Here is a 12,898-nt window from a genome sequence, read left to right as displayed (position 1 = left end):
AGGACCTCGATACAGCCATGCTGCTCTGAGGCCCAATGTATTGTGTGTGCACCATTGCACTGCCACGAGGTGCTTGTACGTCTCCAACTCGAGTCTGCCGCGCAGCTCCAAGCGAACCTCGTGGGTGTTGCGCATCTCGACAATTGTGCGTGCGAGGACCATCGCCGTCGCCTCTGTGACTGTGAGACGCACGCAGCACATACTTTTCTGGCGACTTAGCCAGGGCGGGAGTATATCGAGAATGCTTTGGAGCTGGTCGTCGGGCAGCGCCAAATGGTTCAGGTCGAGTCGGAGAAGCGAAGGCGAAGAGGCGAGCCACGACGTGAGATCGGCCACTGCGTTCGAGCTCAACGTCACGCCCTCTAGCTTGAGGTGCTGGAGCTGTGGCAGCAGAGGAAAGCGCGTCATCGTGGCATAGCTGACCGTGAGGTACAGCAGTGTTGGCGGCAACGCCGTCATGATCGGTGTCACGTAGCAGTCATCGTAGCCAAGCGTCATGCGCGAGACCGCCGACGACGCCAGCTTGTCGCTGGCATACGTCTCGTCGACCCACGTGTCCTGCGGCGATAGCGTCAAGGTGTGGAGCTGGCGAGGCACTGGTGGCGACGACGGATCGAGAAGCGCGTCCAGGACGCTCGATGCGAACGCGAGCTTGGTCGTTCCGAGTGTTGATGTCGTACGCAGCGCGTGTTGCCAAGGCTTTGGCAGCCTCGCGTGAAAAGTCTACGTGACGGAGCACAAAACGCCGAGCTTTGGTTCGCTTGAGACAACTCCGGCCCAATGTCGCCTTCGAGATGGAAGTGGTCAAAATGGGGGCACGAGGCGGTGATGGCCGCCATGACAACGTCCAGCTGCTCGGCATTGATCTCGCTGAACCACTCGATGGCGAGCGCCTCGAGCTTCGGGCACGCCATTAGCGCCGCCGCCAAGTCGCGTTGATCGCTCGGGTCCTCCTCGATATCGATGTTAAGCGTGACAATGTTGCGTGCCCACAGGCCAAAGGTCTCGCGAAGATTGCGCACGTCACTGATATAGGCTTCAACGGGCGTCGTCGGCGGCAGCGCCATGACATGGAAAACGTTGGCCGTAACGTTATGATCGTCCTCGCGGGCACGTAGCTTGCGAAGCGCTGGCAGTGCTCTTAGTACCGTCGCTGCGTCGGCGGACTGCAAGGCGTCCGCAAACGTGAGTGGCCAGAGGTGCTCCGGCACCGCGTTGGCGTCGGCCAACAGCGCCACGAGTGCGTTGAGAGCCTCGTCGCGGGCGTTGATCGGCACCGCATGCAGAAAGGCCATGACGTCTTTGGCTGCATACAAGCAGTGGACGACCTGCAGCACGATGGGTGGCAGCAGCCATGGCGCCGATTCTGCCGGTGCACGCATCACACCCAGGCTTGGTCGTGCCACCTGAAACTGAAGTACAAATGCTGCAAATACTAGTATGTGGAAAATGATGCCATGTGGGAAATGCTGCGATTATATGCGGGAAATCGATGGCAAGATATAGTGCAACGTGGACTATCGAATCGTTGTTTGCAAGTGTTGTGTACTAACTACTTGACCCATCGAGATGGTGAGCTCGGAAGTCTTGCCTTGCGGCGGCCTTTGCTGCAGCGGAAGGCGATGCGTCGTTTGGATTCGCTTAATTTCTACTACATTTGGGCCAATCAATAGTAAACATCGATTTTGACAAACTCGAATGATGGCCATGCCCCAGCAGCCCCGATATCCTCAAGGTTTCTATTGGGTTTAGTTCTACGTTTGCTGTACGCTTGGTGAATCCCATTGTGGTGAATCCTCAGTCCGTTGATTCGCGGGCATGTCAAATCACATCATTCATTTTTCACGTGAAGAATGTGAAAATAATATTCCACCGTGTCATCTTTGGACTTCAGCGGCTGACATGATGCTCGAGGCCAAGGAAGGAGCGCTGGACGAGGCGAAGCGCGCGCGGGCAGCAGGGCTCTCATGGCTGCTGCCGGCCACCGTCCTGCAGGTGGTCCACTGCCTTGATACGCCCGAACGTCCTGGTCTTTCTCCATGCCATGCCAAGCAACGCCCGAGGCGTCATGAGCACGCTCATGACGCTTTTAGAAGACAAGCCGTACCTTTGGCCGGTCACCAATGCCGACGTCTTGAACGTCTTTAACGCCTCGATGGTGGCCGCCTCGCTACCAGCGATCCGCCTGCTCTGGATCAAGGATGGTAGCGACATTGATGAGCTCTGCGGTAGTCTCTCGCTGCCGCTGGCGACGCCGGTCCGAGCGACTGTCTTCTATCCGCAGTTTCCGTCGACCGCATGGGTCGCCAACATTGTCGATTTGACGATCGTTGTCACGTCCACGCCGCTGGACGGCCGCGATCTGCAAAAGAAGCTGGCAGGTGCCCTCAGCTCCAGGCGCTCAACATTGAGTGGGACGACAACGTCGACCAAGCGCAGCTCGACACGCCATGACCGCGATTGCAGCGTCGTGCCCACGCCTCACTTCGCTTCGCCTACTCGGAGATGCCCACCGAGGCGCTGCGCGCCATCTCGCTACTTGGCTAGCCCGGCCGCAGGCCAAGGCGTTCAAGCTTCTACGCATCAACTTTGTCGCGCGTGTCGCCAAGACCTTGGCGCACGCACTGCTCTCGTCAAAGACGCTTCGCACGATCAAGCTCTTGGATGTGTCGAACGTTCTCAGCGCGTTTCTCGATCCGTACTACGCTCCGCTGCCATCGCAGCTGCGCAATCTCGCCTTGGACTTTACGGCCGACTGGGACGATGTACCGACGCTCGCCGACAAACTTGCGCCCTTGACCATCCGCAGCTTGGACCTTCGCTTTGACACGAGCCCCGACATATCGTGCGTCTTGGCGGTCCTGCCACCGACGCTACGGAAGCTCAAGGTGGACCACGTCCGTACCACGAGCTTCCCGAAGCTGCCCCGGCTCCAACAACTGGGATTGTGGTCGACGCCTTTGACAGACAAGGCGGTGGCAGATATCTCAGCGCTGCTTGCCGCGTCGACGACGCTGTCGCGGCTCAATCTCGCCGAGTCGGGTGTCCCCAAAGACCAACTCCGAACGATCTTGTACGCTCTGCCGCGCTGTTTGAGTCGCCAAGCAACAGCGTGCACCGCGCGCCTCCCCGTGGCGATGGACACGGAAGCGCTCGTGGCGACCGTGTTGTTTCAGACACGAAACACGCAGCCGGTACACTTTGAGCTAGTTGGCGATTTTGGCGAGTTGGACCAACCGTGCGGGCGCTCAATGTGGTGCAACGGAGCATAGTTCCAAAGCTCTTCGTCCGACGTCCACTCGCCCAAACAGTAAACCTTCATCCGAGATGTCGCACCGAGCGCAGTCACAACACTTTGGCACGAGCTTTTGACACGCTGCTCGATCAAACGAATTTTCACCGTGTCGCACGATCCGCACTAGCTGCGTATTGCGCGTCCGGGTCATGGCTACGGTGAGCAGCGTCGCGCTCGTGTCCGACACCGAAAGGTAAACGTCGCAGGTGTTTTTTGGGCGACTCAGCCAGCGCGGCAGATCGTCGATGATTGCGTTGACTTGGATCATGAGCAACTTGGCATTTGCGAGGTCGAGGTGGAGAAGCGTCGTTGAAGCGGCAAGCAATGCAGTGAGGTCTGTGAGAGCACCCCAAGTCAAGGTGGTTGCGCGTAGCACCAGTTGCTCGAGTTTTGGCAGCAGCGGGAAGCTTGCAATCTCTACATTGCTGAGCTTGAGCTTGTTGAGACTTGATGGCTAGACGCCCATGATGAGTGTCATGTCGGGGAATGCGTCAAAAGAAAGATCCAAGCTCGCGATGGCCGAGAACCAAAACTTGGCTGCGAGAGACGGCGCATCATTCCAATCGTCCTAAAGACTCATTTTCAACGTGCAAAGCTGGCGGGGCAACGCTCGAGACGATGCCAAGACGGCGTCACAGAGCTGCAACGTGTCCTCAAGCTCAATCGTATGAAGCGTCGTCGACGAGAGCAGAGCGTGCGTCAAGAGCTTGGCTGCGGGGACTGCAAAAATCGACGCGATTGAGCTTGAACGCGCGTGCATTTGGTTGCACAAGCCATTTGAGAAGGCCCTCGCAGCGCTGCAGCTCGGAGTCCATCATAGGATCGAGGTGGAGAACCGTGAGTCGAGGGCGCGACGTTGCGATGAGCGCCAAGAGGACGTTCAACTCAGCGTCGCCCGCGCTGTCCCAATTAATGGCGAGCGCCTTGAGCCTCGCGCAGGCGGCGAGATTTTCTTGCAAAGCGCTTGCGTTCAGAGGCCTGCCATCGGCGAAGATTGCGAGGCTGACGATGTTGCGGACCCAGCTGCCGAAATTCGCCTGGAGATCCGGGGCACAGACGTTGGCGTGGACAACGGTCGTCGGCGAAAGCGTCATGCGCCGGCAAAATTTGAGAATGGCACTGTTTTCGTTGACCCATACCTTGCGAAATGATGGCAACGCCCGTGCCACGGTCAAAATGTCCATCTCCAAGAGGTTAAACGTATCGGCGACCGGCCAGAGGTTGGCGTTCGCAGTCAAGAGCGTGACAAGCGCGTTAAGCGACGCATCGCGCACACCGGCGGGCACTGCGTCGAGAAAACTCAAGACATCGTCAGTCGTATCCAAGCAGTGGATCGCTTGCAGCACGACTGGCAGCAGCAGCCATGACGCTGTCTCTCATTTCGCGCGCTTTGTTGCGGCCATTCGAGGTAGCCACTGAAACCACCAGAGATGAATCAAGAAGACTGGCGGGTTGTGCTCATTTCAATGTGGTAGTGCGATGTGAAAAAGACGAAGTGAATCAGTGAGTACGCGCTGCATTGTGGAAGGACCCATTGTCGTGGCGATCTGGCGGAATCGAGTTTCCCACATTGCACTTTGCCGCAGATACTTTTTCGCATTGCACTTTCCCACATTGCACTTTCTACACTTGGTATATGTATGGTGCGCGATAGTACACACGCATTTCCGACATGTATTTCACATTGCGCGGTGCTCAGATTGGATGACGGACATCAAGCGCGCGCGGGCAGAGGCGGCGCCATGGCTTCCACCGATCGTGCTGCGGGTAGCCCACTACGTCAACGCGCAAGAAGACGTACTGGCCTTTCTTCATGCTATGCCCGCGCACGCACGCGGTGTGGCCCTCGACGCGCTCGTGACGCTCTTGGAAGTAAGCACGAATCTCTGGCCGGTCGCGTATGGGTTTGTCTTGGCGAAAATGGACGTCGCGACAGTGGCAAAGGCGCTTCCTGCGCTACGCAAAATCTCGATCTGCGAGGGCACCGAATCGACCGCCATCTGCGAGCGCACGCCACTGCCGCCGACAATCGACGTCGACGCTCATGTGCACGCCCCGCACCAGCTCTCTGTCACATTTGGCAGCTGGGTCCGCAACATCTCGGCCCTTTCGATCTCTGTCGCAGGCACACTAGACGGTCGTGCTCTGGAGCGAGAGCTTGGCGCGTGTACGAAGCTCACGTCGCTCGACGTTGTGTGGAGCGAGGAGAAGGTCGATCAAGACGAGTTTGACGGTCTCATGGCCGCCATTCTCGCCGCGTGCCCGCATCTTTCGCAGCTGCGCATCGCGTCCGAGCGTCGGAGTCGCTTGCGGCGCTGCAATGGCCTTGTCACATGGCTCACACAACCAACCGCGCGGGAATTGAAACTCATCAACACTGATTTTGCGCCACGCCCCGCTAAGATCTTGGCCCGTACGCTGCTCTCGTCGGCGATGCTGCATACGGTCAAGCTCACGCAAGTGCCAACGACGTCCGAAGCCTTCATGGACCCATCATCGCCGCCGCTACCGTTGCAACTGCGCAATCTGACCATCGAGCGTGGCGGCGGCGGGGCCAACCTCGTGTCACGCGCGTTTCCGCCGTATCTGCGTAAGCTCAAGCTGATCAACGTCTCGCTGGCGAGCTTTCCGCCGCTACTGACGCTCAAGGCCCTCCAGCTGTGCAGCGTGAAATTGACTGACGATGCTGTCGCAGACATTACGTCGTTGTTGGCAATCTCGACACTGCTCTCGAGCCTTAGCCTTGCCGACTTGCCCGACGACCAACTCAACTCGATCCTCTACGCTCTCCCGTGGTGGTTGAGTCGCCAGCGAAACGACTGCATCGTGCGCCTCTGTCTCACGAAGAAGAGCGCCGAGCTACTTGTCCTGGCGATGGCCTTGACACACAACACGCACACAGTGAATTTTCTCGTCGACGGCGACGATTCGCTCGATCTTTCGGCGTGTCAGCGCCTCGTGACGGCCCTCGGCGCCACGTCGCGTATGGAGCTCAACTTTACGACGCATTGGACCAAGAAGCAGACAACATTACTCGAGCAACACGCCGCGTTGCGCCGCGTGAAGATGAACGGCTACCGATTTCACTCGCCCAAGGCAACCCCGTGGATGGCCATAGCCTAGTTGCAACAGGCACTCCACGGTGGCGAGCGACCAAGTGGAGCGACGATACGCGGCCAGTAATGTATGTTGTCCCCAACTTTTTTCTCGAGGATCGATGACCAGAATAAGGCCATGTCTCGCAACGAGATACGTTTGCTCGACTGCATTATTTCTCACTCGTCCACAATCCTGCCGACAACCAAACGAACTAGGACTTGGCAAAAACATGCATAATGTTATGTAACGTGAGAGATGGCTGTACGCGGCGCCAGCCGCGGCGTGCGGCGTGGCGAGAGGAACCACTTGTGTGCGTACTCGATGCCGTGCAACGCAGCATGGGTCTTCACTTCTTCAACGTCGACATATGGCGCGTCCTTGTTGGAAATGATGTTTTTCAACAAGTGGCGTGCCCATGCCCGTACTGGAGTACATGTATGACGGCACGTGATATGAACCAAGGGGTTAGGTGTCAGAATGGACTGCATCGTGTTTATGGTTTAGACCAGAGCGTGGACATCAAGGCTAGCGTCGCGTTGTTCTTGGGCGTGCAGAGACTGCAAGTTGTAGTGCTTTGTACACAGCTGCTGTACTTTGGCCAGTCGTTTGCAGTTAGGGATGCAGCAGCTCGGTCGGTGCTCGTCGCACAAGCCGGCGCCGCGGCCTTTCTTGGAGCACCCTGGCGCTTTGCAGTACAGAAACCCGCCGTGGCGCGCGCAAAAGATGCCGCCGCGCTGCGTCTTTTTGAGGCAGCCGCCCGCAAACTTGCAGACGGCGCCGCCGCCGTGCGCGACGCAGCGTCCGCGGCACTGGCTCGCCTTGTCGCAGCCGTCGACCGTACAGCGCGCGCCGCCGCCGTGGCGCTTGCAGCGACTGTTGCAGGCCACGGCCATGCCGCAATTGAGTACGTCGCACTTGGGGCCGCCGCCGTGGCCGATGCATTTGGTGTCGAAGCGCACGGCCGCCTTGGTGCAGCCTGCGTGCTGGCACTGACCTTTGCGAAGCGCTGTTGCCGGTTGCTGGTGCGGCACGAAGGCGAGAGGTGCAGCGTCGGAAGTTGTTGTCATCGAGATGGAGTATGAAAGAATGAACTCTACACACTATGCAAAATCGACGCGTAAAAGCACCTCTAAAATGAGTTTGGTCGCTCGACACGCTTTTACAATTTAGTTTGGTGTTGTTTTTACACAAACTGTGTTCTAGTGTTCCTTAGACTCCCTAGCCGCAGATAGCATGATGAAAGGAATGTTGCTGATGAGGATGCGACGTCGCAGTGTTGCGAGCGACGACGGCCACATCATGTAGGGGTAGGTTAGGGTAGGGTTCGTGTCGGCGCAGCATGATCAATGTCCAGGTACCGTCGGCTATATGTACCGTTCTTCCGTGTTAGCGAGCGAAGACGACTGTCCAGCTGCGCTTGCGGAACAAACTTGGCAAATCACTTGACGCTGCGCGTCGTGAGGTTCACACACGTGACCAGTCCGTCTTGCAAACGAAGGACGTCCAGCCGCGTGCGCTCGATGTCGAAGGCGACGCGCGCCAGGTTGTAAATCCAGCTGCCCACGATGGACGTGAGACAGCGTGCGTCGTTGCTGATCGCGTGGACATGCGTCGTTGGCGGCGTGCGTCGGCAATATTCGCCGATATGTGTGCTGTTGAGGCCGATCACCAACTTTATAACGTTGTGGATGGCACATGTCATGCGTTCCAAGGCGTTCGCCAGAGTGCTTGGCTAGAGATTGGGGCGAGGCTGCGTGTGGCGCGTGCCTGGGACTTTGAAGATAGGACGGTCGCCGCGGTAGCGCAGTAGCAAGCGCAGCAGTGCATTGAGTTGCACGTCGCGCGCGCCGCTGGGCCCCGCGTGAACATAGGCTAAAACAATCTCGGACGTGTCCGGGTAGTAAACCATGCACAGCGCAATCGGCGGCAGCAGCCATGGCGCCGCCCGTACCCGCTTCCCGTCAGTGAACAGCAATGTGGGAAAGCAAAAGCTCACGTGAGGCAAAATGTGAAAAAAATATGTAGGAAACGACCATGATGTGGCTTACTTCATGTACCCTGCAGTATCTACAGTGGCAAGCGGTACCAGCCATCCGAATGACGCACGTTGCACCGCGTGGCATGTGCCTGCAAGTCGATTTCGACAGTTGGATCCCAGAACAGGGACTCGAAGCGCAGTGCCACCGACGAAGTGGCCCAAAGCGCTGTGACGAGGCGCTTGCACGCCGCTTTATTGAGCGCTTCGTTGTCGTACAGCTCGATCTTGACCTTGTGGAGAATGCGCATGCGGGTCATGGCGGTGATGAGACGCTCGACGTCGAGCGCACTCGTCACGCCCAGCCGCACGGCGCACGCGTGGTTTTGGCGATTCAGCCAGAGCGGCAGCGTTTTGATGAGCTTGGCGACTTGGTTGGGGCGCAATTCGGCGTGGGCAACATCGAGTCGGGCGAGTGTTTTCGACGACCCAAGGATGCCGCAGAGCATCGTAAACGCAGCGTCAGACATCTTGACCCGAAAGAAGCTGATGTACTCGGGCAATCTCGGGGGTACGATGTCAATCAACGTGGCACACCGGACATCCATCGTGGTCAGCGAGACCGGAAATGTTGCGTCCATGGCAACATGGTTGGCGTTGATCACCAAGTGGCGCAGGTGCCCCTCGAGGGGCAATGTCGATGGGTCGAGAAGCGCCTGCGAGAGGTTCTTCGTATGCTCAAGCGCGACAGAACGTAGCGTCGGTGACGAGAGGAGCGCACGCGCCAAGGTTGTGGCCGCGGCTGCGGAAAAGTCGACGCCAGTGAGACGGAGCGTCCGAGCCCGTGGTCGCTTCACCCAAGTGAGGAGGCTCTCGCAGCTTTCGAGAACGAACGGCACGGCCTGGAAGCGCAGTTTGGAGAGGCGCGGGCACGCGGCGACGACCGCGGCTAGGAGCGTATCCATTGTCGCTTTGTCGACAGCGTCGGCAAACTTGATGCTGAGCACCAAGAGCTTCGGACACGACGCCAGCACTGGTTGCAGCCGCGGCACATCCAGCGGCGCCGTATCGCAGTGGACGCCCGTGTGCAATTTCACAATGTTGGGGACCCACGGGCCAAAGTCCGCGCCGAGTTGGTAGACGTCCGTGGCATACGCATGGACGTCGGCCGTCGGCGGCAGCGGTGTGCCGTGGCAAAAGTCGGCTCCGACACTTTGATGCGCGTAGATTTTGCAGAGCGCGGGGAGCGCTTGGAGCACAGTCGGTCGATGCATCGCGCTCAAGTCATCGACATCAGCGCGCGGCCACAGCCCCGGCTTGGCTTCCAAGAGCGTCAGGAGGGCGCGAAGATGCTCATCGTGGGCGTACGACGCCAGTGCACGAAGAAAGGCGACGACATCTGCCTGCACATACACGTAGCGAGCCACGTGCAGCACGATCGACGACAGCGTCCAGTGCGTCGCCGCTCGTTGTACGCGCTTTGCCATCCAAAATGAAAGTGTCGAGTACGACACACGTGGCAAAGCCATGTGAAAAATGACACGTGGGAAACGCCCAAGCTCGTCAACGCGTGCCACCCGATTGGCTTGATTGCAAATTATTCTGACCAATCCTGTCGCGCGTAGAAATCCCCGCAAAGTGCGGGTCAAGAACCTCGTTTAAGTGCGCATATGTCGTACTTGCGTTCTGTATTAGCGCTTAAATGCGTTTCGATTAAGTGCGAGATCCAAAGCGCGCCAACACTGCAGCACGCATGAGCCCGAAAACGTCAGCAGCTCGAGTGTTGACTTTGTGTTGGCCAACGCCAGAGGTACAAGTATATACCTGGCTAACGCTTGGGCGTATTGCATAAGTACCATTAACCATTAATAGGAAAAAATTGTTAGCTGTTTTTCGATACTAGTACGCGCCTGCACCATAGCATCTGCTACGATCAGAGTACGGAGCTGTCCACAACAGCCTACATGTCCGTCAGCGCAAGCCACGGGTCCGCCGCTGGGTCGTCCGACCACACAGTCGTCTTGGTCGTTGCGAGGGCGTCCTCCACGGCGTAGTACTTGGTCCAGAGCTCGGTGGCGACCGCGACCGCATCACCCACGCCATGTGTCGGGTAAACTTTTGTGTCGTACAGCCACTTGCGCTCAAAGCCACGCAGGACGTCGTCGGTCGCAGCTTCGTCGACCGGTCGTTTGGCTGCAAACGCGTCGACGACAGCTTGCAGCCAGAGCTGCCATCGCCCCACGTAGTAGTCGCGAACGACGCCGGCCCACTCTTTGCGGGCATAGTCGTTGAGAATGTCGTTGAGGCTCCACTTGGTGATTTGCACACGCGCTTCAAACTCAAAGTACGGCGCGTCGCCCGATGCCTGGAGGCGCTTGGCATCTGCGATCCAGCGACCGAGCAGAAAGTCCGGGTGCGTCGCCAGCACCCGGTCGCAGTCCCGCATCAATGTCACTATCGCATCAGCCTGGGCTTGCAGCATCGACACCGTCGTCGTCGTCGATGCTTGGTACAACTCGAGAAACTTCTTGTAGTACACGTTCATCCGGTCGCTCAAGCCTTGCCGCGCCACATCGACAAGGTCGTGGGTAAACGCATCGGTGGTCGTGAGCACGGGCTTGGCGATCGCGGCGTCGAGCAGGTGGCGCCACGCCTCGCGCACCGACGGCGCCGGCTCGCCCAGCGCGTTTGCACTGTGCAGCGGGCGGGATGAAAGCATGTGCAGGTGTGGCCGGAACGTCATGAGGCTGTTGCGCTTGTCGTGGCCGCTGTAGACTGCGGTCGTCAACGCCGCCCAGGCATCTTGGGCGTGCGGCGAGGATATGTGGTACCGGCTACGCACGTACCGCGTCACGTAGCTTGACACGTTCCGGGGCGTCGCCTGCCAGTTCATGTCGAGGCCGAGGTCGTACACGACGTAGTTTTGGAAAATGCCTTCCATCGTGAGCCCGAGCCCGACCATGGTGCCGTGGCTCTGCGCTTTTGCTGCGATTGGCGCCGACGCGAGATGCCCGAGGTTGCCGTGCAGCCCGAGGTTGCCGCCAAACGTGTGCAAGACGCAGAAGACCCAGTCCTTGCCATAGTAGTTGTGGGTCGGCGCATAAAACGGGGCTTCCTCGCTAGGTTATCGCATCAGATAGCTTGCACCTGCTGCAACAAGAGACCTGTAGAGATCGAGCACGAGCATCCGGTCATTCGGGACACCATCGAGGTACGCCTGCACCTTGTCTTGCGTCCAATACTCGCGCATCGAGATGAAGAGCCACGCTTGCATGAGCCAGATAGCGTTCGGGTCAGCCGCCAACATCGACTCGATAACTGCGCTGGACGACGCGCGGAGATACGCATGGTCCGACGTGTGCGGCACGAGCTCGTTGTACGTATCTGCGGAATACAGCGACGAGGTGTAGCTGCCGTAGAGCGCTTGCTGCGTCGTCAGAAAGGCCTTGCCGACGGCGCGGTAGAGCAGGTCGGTCGGGTCGAGCATGTAGACGCACGTGTAGTTGCGGTCAAAGCCGGCCCACTGGTCCGATCGTCGCATGCTCGCCGACGGATACAACGTGCGCATCTCGTCCGGGACATGGCCAGCAAATGCTGGCAGCGCTGGCAGCATGCCAAACTCGCGGTACCGGCTGAGAAGCTTCAGCTGCAGCGCATGCTGGGCCTCGATAAAGTGCTGCGGCAGGCGCCCGAGCGGGCTCCAATCGCCGCGAATGTTGCCCATGCGCTCCCACGCGAGGTAGGCAGCGCCACCGAGGAACCGCTGCAGGCCGGTCGACGAGACGTTGAACTGCTTGAACGTCTCTTGCCACGTCTTTTCTTGGCCCGTGATCGCGAGCGGCATATTGATGCCGTTGAGGACCATCCAGTCGACGTGCGTCTCCCACTGGATCCAGTCCCACGCCCACATCGAGTACGAGTGCGTGCAAATGTTGAGGTAGTACGTGACCTTGGACGCCTTGGCCAGCGTCGAGCGCGATGGCACAGGCGGCAGCACGGGCGGCAGCCGCAGCGCGTGGTTGTCCCAGTTGACCTGCGTGTGGACGACGTCTTTCAAGTATGAATGGAGAGCGTAGCCCATCGCGGTGGCGCTCGAGCCCGAGATATGGATGCGCCCGGCTTGCATATCGATCGCTGCCACGTCTAAGCCATTGTCGCCCACGGGCACAACCTCGAACGCGAGCTAGCGACACACATGAGCAGCGGAAGGCGACGAGACGGCCGTGTACCTGCGAGACGTAGGGAAGGCCGAGGCGCCGCGCCACGAGGCTTTGCATGGCGCTTACGGCGTCGTGCGTCGGGAAGACAAGGTCGACCTGCGCCGCCACGGATGCGACCAGCGCCGTCGCCAGCCACCACACGCACTGCGATCTTGGCATGATTTGGAATACACCATCTAATGGCGTGCTTCAAGCACGTTTAAATAGGTTAAACGAAGGTTGAAGGTATAACGCGTTTAAACAGCTCGCCCCAAGTAAACCGCAGACGTTATTGTGCTAGAGGTGCATGGTATAAGCTGCAGAACCGAT

General features: G+C 58.8%; 7 protein-coding genes across 8 annotated transcripts in view; 2 read left to right on the top strand and 5 right to left on the bottom strand.

The window, feature by feature from the left end:
* Positions 1 to 1,393, bottom strand: part of SDRG_08210 (hypothetical protein) — a gene marked incomplete at its 3' end in the record, with an annotated part of 2,225 nt that extends 832 nt beyond the window's left edge. Inside the window, exons 1-2 of the mRNA XM_008614081.1 lie at positions 846 to 1,393; positions 118 to 723 (exon numbers count right to left, since the gene is read on the bottom strand). Of these exons, the coding sequence (XP_008612303.1) occupies positions 118 to 723; positions 846 to 1,382 (1,143 nt within the window). The 5' untranslated portion in view covers positions 1,383 to 1,393. The remainder of the gene's footprint in view (positions 1 to 117; positions 724 to 845) is intronic.
* A 501-nt stretch (positions 1,394 to 1,894) lies between these two features.
* Positions 1,895 to 3,314, top strand: SDRG_08209 (hypothetical protein; the record flags this gene model as incomplete). Its single annotated transcript, XM_008614080.1, has 3 exons — positions 1,895 to 2,381; positions 2,548 to 3,194; positions 3,273 to 3,314. Exons 1-3 carry the CDS (start codon positions 2,045 to 2,047, stop codon positions 3,312 to 3,314), a joined length of 1,026 nt encoding a protein of 341 aa, XP_008612302.1. The 5' UTR covers positions 1,895 to 2,044.
* A 640-nt stretch (positions 3,315 to 3,954) lies between these two features.
* SDRG_08208 (hypothetical protein) lies at positions 3,955 to 4,830 on the bottom strand (the record flags this gene model as incomplete). Its single annotated transcript, XM_008614079.1, has 2 exons — positions 3,955 to 4,643; positions 4,827 to 4,830. The coding sequence occupies 2 exons, from the start codon at positions 4,828 to 4,830 to the stop codon at positions 3,955 to 3,957; spliced, it is 693 nt and encodes a 230-aa protein (XP_008612301.1).
* Positions 4,831 to 4,964: 134 nt separating this feature from the next.
* Positions 4,965 to 6,694, top strand: SDRG_08207 (hypothetical protein). The gene has a single exon (XM_008614078.1). The coding sequence runs from the start codon at positions 5,000 to 5,002 to the stop codon at positions 6,416 to 6,418; it is 1,419 nt and encodes a 472-aa protein (XP_008612300.1). The 5' UTR covers positions 4,965 to 4,999; the 3' UTR covers positions 6,419 to 6,694.
* A 200-nt stretch (positions 6,695 to 6,894) lies between these two features.
* On the bottom strand, positions 6,895 to 7,461 carry SDRG_08206 (hypothetical protein; the record flags this gene model as incomplete). The annotated part of the gene is made up of 1 exon (XM_008614077.1): positions 6,895 to 7,461. The coding sequence occupies one exon, from the start codon at positions 7,459 to 7,461 to the stop codon at positions 6,895 to 6,897; it is 567 nt and encodes a 188-aa protein (XP_008612299.1).
* Positions 7,462 to 8,394: 933 nt separating this feature from the next.
* Positions 8,395 to 9,879, bottom strand: SDRG_08205 (hypothetical protein). Its single transcript, XM_008614076.1, has one exon. The coding sequence runs from the start codon at positions 9,854 to 9,856 to the stop codon at positions 8,462 to 8,464; it is 1,395 nt and encodes a 464-aa protein (XP_008612298.1). The 5' UTR covers positions 9,857 to 9,879; the 3' UTR covers positions 8,395 to 8,461.
* Positions 9,880 to 10,205: 326 nt separating this feature from the next.
* Positions 10,206 to 12,755, bottom strand: SDRG_08204. Of its 2 annotated transcripts, XM_008614074.1 has the most exons (3): positions 12,599 to 12,755; positions 11,534 to 12,552; positions 10,330 to 11,488 (listed from the first exon to the last, which is right to left on the bottom strand). In XM_008614074.1, exons 1-3 carry the CDS (start codon positions 12,746 to 12,748, stop codon positions 10,330 to 10,332), a joined length of 2,328 nt encoding a protein of 775 aa, XP_008612296.1. In that variant the 5' UTR covers positions 12,749 to 12,755. The 2 variants fall into 2 exon arrangements, with proteins under 2 accessions (XP_008612297.1, XP_008612296.1); XM_008614075.1 differs by having other exon boundaries at positions 10,206 to 11,488; positions 11,534 to 12,755.
* Between the last annotated feature and the right edge of the window lie 143 nt (positions 12,756 to 12,898).

Source organism: Saprolegnia diclina, assembly GCF_000281045.1.
Source record: "Saprolegnia diclina VS20 unplaced genomic scaffold supercont1.24, whole genome shotgun sequence".
Taxonomy (NCBI): domain Eukaryota; phylum Oomycota; class Saprolegniomycetes; order Saprolegniales; family Saprolegniaceae; genus Saprolegnia; species Saprolegnia diclina.
This window is presented reverse-complemented; position numbering and strand designations above follow the sequence as displayed.

Excerpts from the sequence above, each read along its gene's own strand:
- SDRG_08204 (XM_008614074.1), bottom strand. The coding sequence starts at position 12,748 with ATGCCAAGATCGCAGTGCGTGTGGTGGCTGGCGACGGCGCTGGTCGCA. Across the intron at positions 12,553-12,598 it reads GCCTTCCCTACGTCTCGCAG|CTCGCGTTCGAGGTTGTGCC; the intron begins GTACACGGCCGT and ends GTGTGTCGCTAG. Across the intron at positions 11,489-11,533 it reads CTCGTGCTCGATCTCTACAG|CGAGGAAGCCCCGTTTTATG; the intron begins GTCTCTTGTTGC and ends GCGATAACCTAG.
- SDRG_08205 (XM_008614076.1), bottom strand. The coding sequence starts at position 9,856 with ATGGCAAAGCGCGTACAACGAGCGGCGACGCACTGGACGCTGTCGTCG.
- SDRG_08207 (XM_008614078.1), top strand. The coding sequence starts at position 5,000 with ATGACGGACATCAAGCGCGCGCGGGCAGAGGCGGCGCCATGGCTTCCA.